Source organism: Phascolarctos cinereus, unplaced genomic scaffold (assembly GCF_003287225.1).
Source record: "Phascolarctos cinereus isolate Bilbo 61053 unplaced genomic scaffold, phaCin_HiC Scaffold_726;HRSCAF=1367, whole genome shotgun sequence".
Lineage (NCBI taxonomy): Eukaryota > Metazoa > Chordata > Mammalia > Diprotodontia > Phascolarctidae > Phascolarctos > Phascolarctos cinereus.
In genome coordinates this window covers 277,699,825-277,709,617 of record NW_027556098.1, presented here as the reverse complement: position 1 = coordinate 277,709,617, position 9,793 = coordinate 277,699,825, and the positions used below count along the sequence as shown (strand labels likewise).

The 9,793-nt window shown below is 38.1% G+C and overlaps 1 protein-coding gene across 3 annotated transcripts; it reads left to right on the top strand.

Annotated features, from left to right (window-relative positions):
- Positions 1-246: 246 nt before the first annotated feature.
- On the top strand, positions 247-9,294 carry LOC110218104 (olfactory receptor 8G50-like). Of its 3 annotated transcripts, none has more exons than XM_021000640.1 (2): positions 247-258; positions 8,371-9,294. In XM_021000640.1, exons 1-2 carry the CDS (start codon positions 250-252, stop codon positions 9,292-9,294), a joined length of 933 nt encoding a protein of 310 aa, XP_020856299.1. In that variant the 5' UTR covers positions 247-249. The 3 variants fall into 3 exon arrangements, with proteins under 3 accessions (XP_020856299.1, XP_020856298.1, XP_078002634.1); XM_021000639.1 differs by lacking the exon at positions 247-258 and adding an exon at positions 1,639-1,647; XM_078146508.1 differs by lacking the exon at positions 247-258 and adding an exon at positions 3,429-3,447 and having other exon boundaries at positions 8,387-9,294.
- The last annotated feature ends 499 nt before the right edge of the window (positions 9,295-9,793 follow it).

Here is a 9,793-nt window from a genome sequence, read left to right as displayed (position 1 = left end):
TGTTTTTGATAAACAACTCATTTCTCAAATATATAGAGAACTGCACCAAATTTATAATACAAGTCATTCCCCAATTGGCAAATGGTCAAAAGATATGAAGAGGCAGTTTTCAGATGAAGAAAATAAAACTATCTATTGTCATATGAAAAAAATGCTCTAAATCTCTACTGATTAGAGAAATGCAAATCAAAACAACTCTGAAGTGCCACATGACACCTCTCGGATTGGTTAACATGAAAAAACAGGAAAATGATAAATGTTGGAGATGTGGGAAAACTGGAACACTAATGCATTGCTGGTGGAGTTGTGAACTGATCAAATCATTCTAGAGAGCAATTTGGAACTATGTTCAAAGGGCTATAAAACTATGAATACCTTTTGACCCAGCAATACCACTTCTAGTTCTGTATACCAAAGAGATCATAAAAATGGGGAAAGGACCCAAATGCACAAAAATATTTGTAGCAACTCTTTTTGTGGTGGCCAAGAATTTGAAATTGAGGTGATGCCTATTAGTTGGGGAATGGTTGAACATGTTGTGGCATATAAATGTAATAAAATACTATTGTTCCATAAGAAATGATGAGCAGGTGGACTTCAGAAAAAACCTGGAAAGATTTACATGAACTGATGCTGAGTGGAGTGAGTAGAACCAGGACATATTGTACACAGTAACAGCAACATTGTGCAAAGACATACTTTGATAGACTTAGCTCTTCTCAGCAATGCAAGGATCTAAGACAACTCCAAAAGACTCATGATGGAAAATGCTATCCACATCTAGAAAAATAACTATGGAGTCTGACTGCAAAATGAAGCATACTATTTGCTCTCTTTTTTTGTTTCATTTTTCTCATGGTTCCTCCCATTGGTTCAAATTCCTCTTTACAGCATAACTAAAGTGAAAATATGTTTAATATGAATATATATGTAAAACCTATATCATATTGCATAAGATGGGGGGGAGGAGGAAAAGTGGGAGAAAATTTAGAACTCAAAATCTTACAGAAATGAATGTGGAAAACTAAAAATAATTTAGCTAATTTTTAAAAAACAATTAACAACTTTAGCAAAGTTGTAGGATATAACATAAGGCCATATAAATCATCAGCTTCCCTATATATTACCATTAAAGCCCAGCAGCAAGAGGTAGAGAAATTCCATTAAAAATAACTATTCACAATATAAAATATTTGGGAGTCTACCTGCCAAGGCAAATCCAGGAACTATATAAACACAATTGCAAAACACTTTTCACACAAATAAAGTCAGATCTAAACAAGCGGAAAAATATCAACTGCTCAAGAGTAGGCCAAGTCAATATAATAAAAATGACAATTCTAGCTAAATTAATTTACTTATGGTAAAATTTACTTATTGGTACAGTAGTGCCATACCAATCAAACTACCAAAAAATTGTTTTGCAGAGCTAGGAAAAATAACAAAATTCATCTGAAAGAACAAAAGATCAAGGTTTCGGATGTAGCAGTTTTGACTTTGGTGTATTCTGACTGTGTTTGGATCTTCCTTGTCACCATAGCAACTTTCTATAATAAGAATTTTTTCTGTTGTTCATTTTTCAGCTAATTTTTTGACTTTTAACTATATGCTTAAGTGGGGCTCTGCTTCCAAAGATTTATGGGTTTTGTGGGCAGCTGTTTTCAGAGCTAACTTTGGGGGGTCTGTAAGTATTCAGTTTTTCCAAAGTGGGATGATCTAAGGAAAGGTGTGTTTGCTACTCTCCTGGACTGTGCTCCTGTCTGTGAGTAACCAAAAAGCACTCTTTTCTGCCCTGGAATTGTACCCAGGGTGCCCACGCCTGTGCTATTGCTCCTCCTTATGCTGGGACGGCCACCCAGGACTGCAGCCCAGATCTGAATACGGGCAACGCAAAAGAGTCCTGCCCACAATGCTAACAAACAGAACCTTGTAATCTCTTTCTAATCAGTTGTCTGACCCTCTTACCACTTGTGGACTGAGAGCTCTGGAAGGTACTGAAGCTGCTGATTCAATCACTCCCAAGGCCCGCTCCTGGTTTGCTGGGGCCCAGTCTGTACTGGTACAGCCTGCACTGCACTGCACTCTGCTCTCACCCTGGTGAGACACACCTTTCCTGCCGACCTTCTAAGTTGTCACAGGCTGGAAAATTGTTTCACCTCAACATTTTACTGATTATGCCACTCCAGAATTTGCATTGAGGTATTATTTTGAAGGTATTGGGAGGGGAATTTGGGAGAGCTCAGCCAAGTCCCTGCCTTTTCTCCATTGTCTTTGGCTCTGCCTCTCAACATCAATTTCTTACAAAATTAAAGGATATGCAAGAATCTCAAGGGAAATAATTTAAAAGGCCGGAAGGAAGGGGACTTAGCAATATCAAATCTCAAAACTATTCTACAGAGCTGTTACCATCAAAACAATGTGGTACTGGTTAATCAGCGGATTCTTGTCCATTGAGGAATGGCTGAATAATTGTAATACTTCTTCTCTCTTCACATTGTATCAGTTCACATAAGTCTTCTCAGGTTTTCCTGAACTATACATTTCGTCATTTCTTACACAATGATATTCCATTACGGTGATACAAAAAATGATCTTTTGACTTGAGTAACCCACTTGATCTGTCTTGTCAGTAAGATGATTTTTTTCCCACAAACCCTAAACTCCTTTCAAATGTCAGCACTTCTTCTAGAATGGTCTTCCTCCTGAGTAACATGCTTAACTTTACTGCAAGCTATGGGCATGATTAATTTCTGAGTTTTCATAATGAGTAATGGCTTATACCTACTTGCCAATGCTTATTTTGTTCCTATCACCGGGATTACTTTCTTTTCTGTGTTCTGAATGTCCATATTTTATCTACTCTTCAAGGCACAAATTAAATTTTACCTTCTCCATGAAGTCTTCCTTGGATTCTCCCACATATGACAAGGTTCTTACTTTTTTTAACACATAATTTTACAGTATTTTGCTGGGGCCCAGTCTGTACTGGTACAGCCTGCACTGCACTGCACTCTGCTCTCACCCTGGTGAGACACACCTTTCCTGCCGACCTTCTAAGTTGTCACAGGCTGGAAAATTGTTTCACCTCAACATTTTACTGATTATGCCACTCCAGAATTTGCATTGAGGTATTATTTTGAAGGTATTGGGAGGGGAATTTGGGAGAGCTCAGCCAAGTCCCTGCCTTTTCTCCATTGTCTTTGGCTCTGCCTCTCAACATCAATTTCTTACAAAATTAAAGGATATGCAAGAATCTCAAGGGAAATAATTTAAAAGGCCGGAAGGAAGGGGACTTAGCAATATCAAATCTCAAAACTATTCTACAGAGCTGTTACCATCAAAACAATGTGGTACTGGTTAAAAAATAGATAGGTTAATCAGCGGATTCTTGTCCATTGAGGAATGGCTGAATAATTGTAATACTTCTTCTCTCTTCACATTGTATCAGTTCACATAAGTCTTCTCAGGTTTTCCTGAACTATACATTTCGTCATTTCTTACACAATGATATTCCATTACAATGATACACACAATGATCTTTTGATCTGAGTGACCCACTTGATCTGTCTTGTCAGTAAGATGATTTTTTTCCCACAAACCCTAAACTCCTTTCAAATGTCAGCACTTCTTCTAGAATGGTCTTCCTCCTGAGTAACATGCTTAATTTTACTGCAAGCTATGGGCATGATTAATTTCTGAGTTTTCATAATGAGTAATGGCTTATACCTACTTGCCAATGCTTATTTTGTTCCTATCACCAGGATTACTTTCTTTTCTGTGTTCTGAATGTCCATATTTTATCTACTCTTCAAGGCACAAATTAAATTTTACCTTCTCCATGAAGTCTTCCTTGGATTCTCCCACATATGACAAGGTTCTTACTTTTTTTAACACACAATTTTACAGTATTTTGCTGTGTCCCAACAATATTAGCCTAATCTTTATAATAGATTTTATTCTTCTCTTGGACAGAGGCCAGATGGTATATTTCTAGTTAATCCCTCTTAGTTCTTTGTTGAGCACATAATTCACTTTGAATACATATTTCTTTATTCATTAATTAACGATCATACAGTGATAAATAGAGAATATAGGAGTAGATGCAACCATATGGAAAAGTCATTTTAATTCATAGCAAATTCATGAACAAATGGTTGAGATTACATACCATCTTGTTTAACATGGAAGCATCACTGCTGTGAATACAGGACAAAGATATCTGCCCCTCACTCTCCTGGACCCAGTCATATAGCTCTGCACCAACTTAAGTACTAGAGGAACTCTGAGGAAAGGAATCAAGTTGTCTTTTTACACATTATTCATTGGTTCATTAAACTCCTTCCCTGGAGAAAGATGATAATTGTTGTAATGGCTATGACTCAGAAGATTAAGAGATTTCTCAAAAGCATAGGGAAAAAGGACACTCAATGTCTGATATAAACCAAGTACAAGACAGTTGTTTATTCTCTACAGAGAGAGGATGCTAACCATGTAAAAATCACACTCTTAACTAGCATTCTTTATGGTACCAACATTGATTAAGTAGCTAGTTATAGCTCTGACAATAATCAGGGTGATAATATTTAAAGAGTCATAAGATTATACAACAATTATAAAACACTGCTTATTAGGTATTTCAATTTCATCTCTGCATTAAGCACTCTCTGATCAAACAGCTAAGCTATTTGTTTTTCTTTCCAAAGCAGATGCTTCCCTTACAATTAGCCACTGTTGCTATGGTGGGCACCATCATAATAGCCATTTGGCTCTGTCAATGGAATATTTAATGGCACCTCCAGATTTTTTGTACTCTCAAGAACTTCAGGGAAAGTCTATCTCAGGGTCATTCATCTAAGATCAGGAGAAAACAAACACAAAAGTTCACTGGCCACCATGGATCCTATGTACAAGCCAGGGTAATTGAGTCCATACCTGACACGGTGAGTGGAAGCAAGGTGATCATGATTTTAGGGTAGAGAAAGGACCATCCTTCTCCATCCTTCGTTGGAATCATATTACCTACAGAAATCAATCAAGAAGCCTCAGACCAAAGTTTTCTCTTCTTTTTAAAGCTCATCAGCCCTTCCAGGTCAGCAGCCATTGAGGGGGTTCTTTGTCACCTCTTATTGCAAAACCATGTGAATGACCAGAATTAAACCTCTCTTATCTTCAACATAGTGGACTAGAAGCAAGTTAGCTATAACCTGCATATCCTCCCTTCAGCCCACCAGAAATGGTCATTTGGGGTATGCAGCCTGCTTCTTACCTCTGCTACACATGTAAAAATCAAAACTTAATCCTACTCTTTCTCTCTATATACCTGCCCACAATCAGGACAGCTACTTCCTGTCACATGCTTAGAAAAGGGGTCTCCTTTGTGTATTGTAAAAAATGTCTTAAAATATTTTTTTCAGATATTTTTCCTCAGATATTTTTCTTTAGCTGCTTGATAAAGTGGAGGACAGACAAAAATCCAATACTTTTTTCTTCTTTCATCTTCTTTATGGTGCCTTCTCTTCTCAAGTGTTTGTTTGCTTTTCTCAAGTAAGCAAGAATAAAAATTCCAAGATCAGAGGATCTTAGGATCCTGCCTATAGAGGCAGGAGAAGGTCCTTCAGAGGCTCTCTAGTCTAACTCCCTTTTTATTGCAGATGAGTAATGGGAAGCCCAGAGGGATTAGGTGAATTGCCCAAAGTAATAAATGTTTTAATTCTCAGGTATGCAACTGCAAACCAGGTCTTCTGAAGCTTCAGCGAGCACTTAACAGAGCCACATTTCAAAAACTTTCAGGGCCATTTGTCTAAAAAACATTCAAGGATAAATTATACATGTCTATATCATTCAATTATTACATTTAACTTTTAAATATAATTTGGTTTAACTACTTTAAAAATCAATATATCAAACACAACTGACAGCATAATATAATGGATAGAGAGTTAGTCTCAGGGTCTGGAATCTTAGGTTCAAGTTTTACTCCAACATATATTGGGCTTATGTTTATGGCAAATTACTTAACCTCTCAGTGTATCCAGAAATTCTCTAAGATTAAAATGAATGAAAAAGGATTTATTAAGCAATAGCTATATACTAGGCACTGTGCCAAGTACTGGAGATACAGATGTGAACGGATAATAGTCCTAACACTCGAAGAAGTTACATTCAAATCAGGAATACAATACCTGTGGGGAAGTATTGGCCAGGGAGAGGAATTTTGTCTTGAGAAATAACAGGGATGGTGAGCAGAGTCAGAGGATCAAATGATCCACCCTTTCCAGAAGCAACAGTAACATTGATTTGACTTCTGTTCCCGGAATAAATTGTGGAAAACAGGTTTTAGGGGATTATTCAAGGGCACAGTGGCGTGGTAGGCAGATAGAACTATCTGATATTGGGAGTCAGCTAGATGTAGTGAGCTGATATCAATCAGAATGGACCCAAGGTGAGAGACTGAGGTCAGTTGGGAGGAGCCATGTCAACAGTGGTGGCCCTCTATAGCAGTGGCATCAAATTCAAATTAAAGTAAGGACGATTACACTATACAAAAGGATCATTGTGGGCAGCATATTTACCTAGAAAACAACATGGTAACATTTTCATGTTCTATTGTATTTTTAACAATTTCATGAAATATTTCCCAATTACATTTTAACTTAGCTCCTATGCCCTAGGAAGTGTTGCAGCTTTACATTTGGCACTTCTGCTCTATAGCACAGCAAGAAAATGGGAGGTTAAGGTTTAAAGCTTGTTCTGTATAATGGGCTCTCTCCACTTAGTGAGGCACAGGGTCAGGAACTAGAGGTCCACTTGGAAGATTGCAGAGCAAGCTTCTTTACTGTAAGATAAAGGGTGTTATTCTACTTGGAACTCCTTATACAAATGAAATGAATGATATAGTAAAGAAAACTGTGAACACTTTGTGAGCAAACTAATGTATAAATGAATGGTTTATTTCTTGAAATTACCATTGACATTAAAATTCTAAAAGAGCTTAAACAAAATAGTATAGAACATTTTTTCATTTTCTTCAGTTACATTTTTCCCAAAAAAATAAAATTAGGATTTTTAAAAATTTTCCATGTCAAAATCCACAGAAATATTATACTTCTGGATACCATCTAGTTATGAACTTAGGTATCTGAGCATCTGATCTGTTTGACTCTCACCTCCAGAACTTATGAGAGTATGAGAAAAAGACTACTCCATAACGAAACTGACTAAATATGCAAGGAGCTAATAAAGCTTCCTGGCTAGGGCTGAGCTGTTGGGTGGTGGGAGGAAGGGTGACTATGGAACATGGTGGAAAACAACAATTTATTCCCAAAAGAGCCTGGATCCCTGGTGAGGTGAGACATTGGGCAAACTGTGAGTTTCTAATAAGGTCCCTGGAAATTATCCATTAATAATAAATCTCTAATACCCCATCAAGCAGCAGTTACAGTGAGATTAAGAGATGATATTTTCTATCCTAAAGTTAGAGAGAACCAATGAGTTGAAGTAATAAAAAAAATTTTTTTTCATCTGTTGGAACTCCTAGGGCAGCTAAAAAATTAAACACCACGCTTGTATTTCAACAGAACAAAAGGAAGCAGAAGGGTCTATGAAGATATTTATTCCTGACTTCACTGCTACTTGTTCCAAAGACTCAATGAAGATCCAGCAGTGGAGGGTGAGTACCTTAATTCAACAGCCCTGATCCTTTCTACCTAATTCACCATTACTGGAGCCAAGTCCTTCATGAAATCTCACTTCTTTGTTTTATTGGCCCATTCCTAATCCTGAGTAGCATAGAACTGGAAATACATCTACGGGGAAGAGAGAAATATCCAGAGATACTGGGAACCATAGAAGCTTCACTACCCTCACGGGATATCTGCTTCAACAGAGAAGGCTCTTGTGTTTTCATTGAATGACTACTGACAATAATTGACTCTCCCCAAGAATCTGTTTTCTTTTCTCTGAAAAAGTGGCTGAAGTCATGGCTCCCATCTGGATGGAGATCAGGTGCCTTTAATGTCCAGCAAAGGTTGTTTCTGTGTAGAGTTTCAGAAATGTGAACAATAGCTAGATAGATGAGGACCCCAGCAAATAGACAAATAGATAGCTGGAAGTCATCCTTTCTTTCATCTCTGAGTTCTCATTGTTGTCAACAGATTCAACTGTCTGTAGCAATAATATATTCATCCCTTGGGTAGAATAAGGAAAAGAATAAGGAAAAGGCCCCACGACCAAAACAGTCCTGGATTCCAGGATTTAGAGCTGCCCATTCTGTGTAAACATCCTTTGTGTGTGGAGGGAGGGAGGGAGGGGAGAAATCCTCTCTAATGTGCTACTTCTTTTTCAATCCCACAGATCCACCATCCAGAGAAGGGAAATTACTCTGCAGTGACTGAGTTTATCATTGCAGGCTTAACAGATCGACCAGAGCTCCAGGTTCCACTTTTCTTCCTCTTCCTAGGGATCTATGTGGTCACCTTGGTAGGGAACCTGGGAATGATCATCTTAATTGGGCTCAGTTCCCACCTTCACACCCCTATGTACTATTTTCTCAGTTGTCTATCCTTCATTGACCTCTGTCATTCCACTGTCATCACCCCCAAAATGCTTGTGAACTTTGTGTCAGAGAAGAACATCATCTCTTACCCTGAGTGCATGGCTCAGCTCTATTTTTTCATCATTTTTATAATTTCTGAATGTCATATGTTGGCAGTGATGGCATATGACCGCTATATTGCCATCTATAGCCCTCTACTATATTATGTCATCATGTCCTATCAGTTGTGTTTCTGGTTAGTGGGTGGAGTGGGTACAATGGCTGTGGTTGGTGCCACAGTTCACACAGGCTGCATGCTTAGAATTGACTTTTGCAAAGACGATATTGTCAATAATTTCTTTTGTGATGTCCTTCCCCTCCTGAAGCTCTCCTGCTCCAGCACCTACATCAATGAAGTTGTGCTTCTGGCTTTTAGTTCATTTAACTTTCTTGTCCCAACCCTAATTATTCTTAGCTCTTATATTTTTATCCTCTTAAGCATCCTTCGCATCCAGTCCACTGCAGGCAGGTCTAAAGCCTTCAGCACTTGCAGCTCCCATATCATGGCTGTTTCTCTATTCTTTGGATCAACTGCATTCATGTATCTGCAGCCTTCTACCAACTCCATGGACCAGGGGAAAGTGTCCTCTGTGTTTTATACCATAGTGATGCCCATGTTGAACCCCCTGATCTATAGCTTCAGGAATAAAGATGTCAAGATTGCGCTGAGGAAAATTCTAGAGAAAAGAGTTTTCTCATGAATAGTAGAAAGGTCATTGGTGATGGGATGGAAGGATTTTCTGATGCTACTTTCCTTTTAAAGGGATGGGTCATATTGTCTTTTCAAGTGACAGGATCTACTCACATGCTCCTCCTCACAACCCTTCTCCCTCCATCTCCCCAATCTCTTGTTTCCTTGTTTATGCAAGCAAACTTTTGTGGGTGAATCACAATCAGAAGCTCTATTAACAATGACTAGCAGAGTGTCATCTATTAAAGAGATGAACTACTGGCCCTTTAGGATCAAAGAGTAGAGGGGCTGTGAAGCTATCCCTTCAGTCTACAATTTTCCTTTCACGTACATCAGTTGCTTTTCTGGATTTTTAAGAGGATGATAGATACAGGGCAGGAAAAGATAACACTTTAAAGTTTACAATAATTATACAAATATCCCATTTAATTCAGACAACAACCCTGGGGGAGGTATTATTATTTTCTCCATTGTATAAATGAAGCAACTGAGGCACACAGGGGTTATGA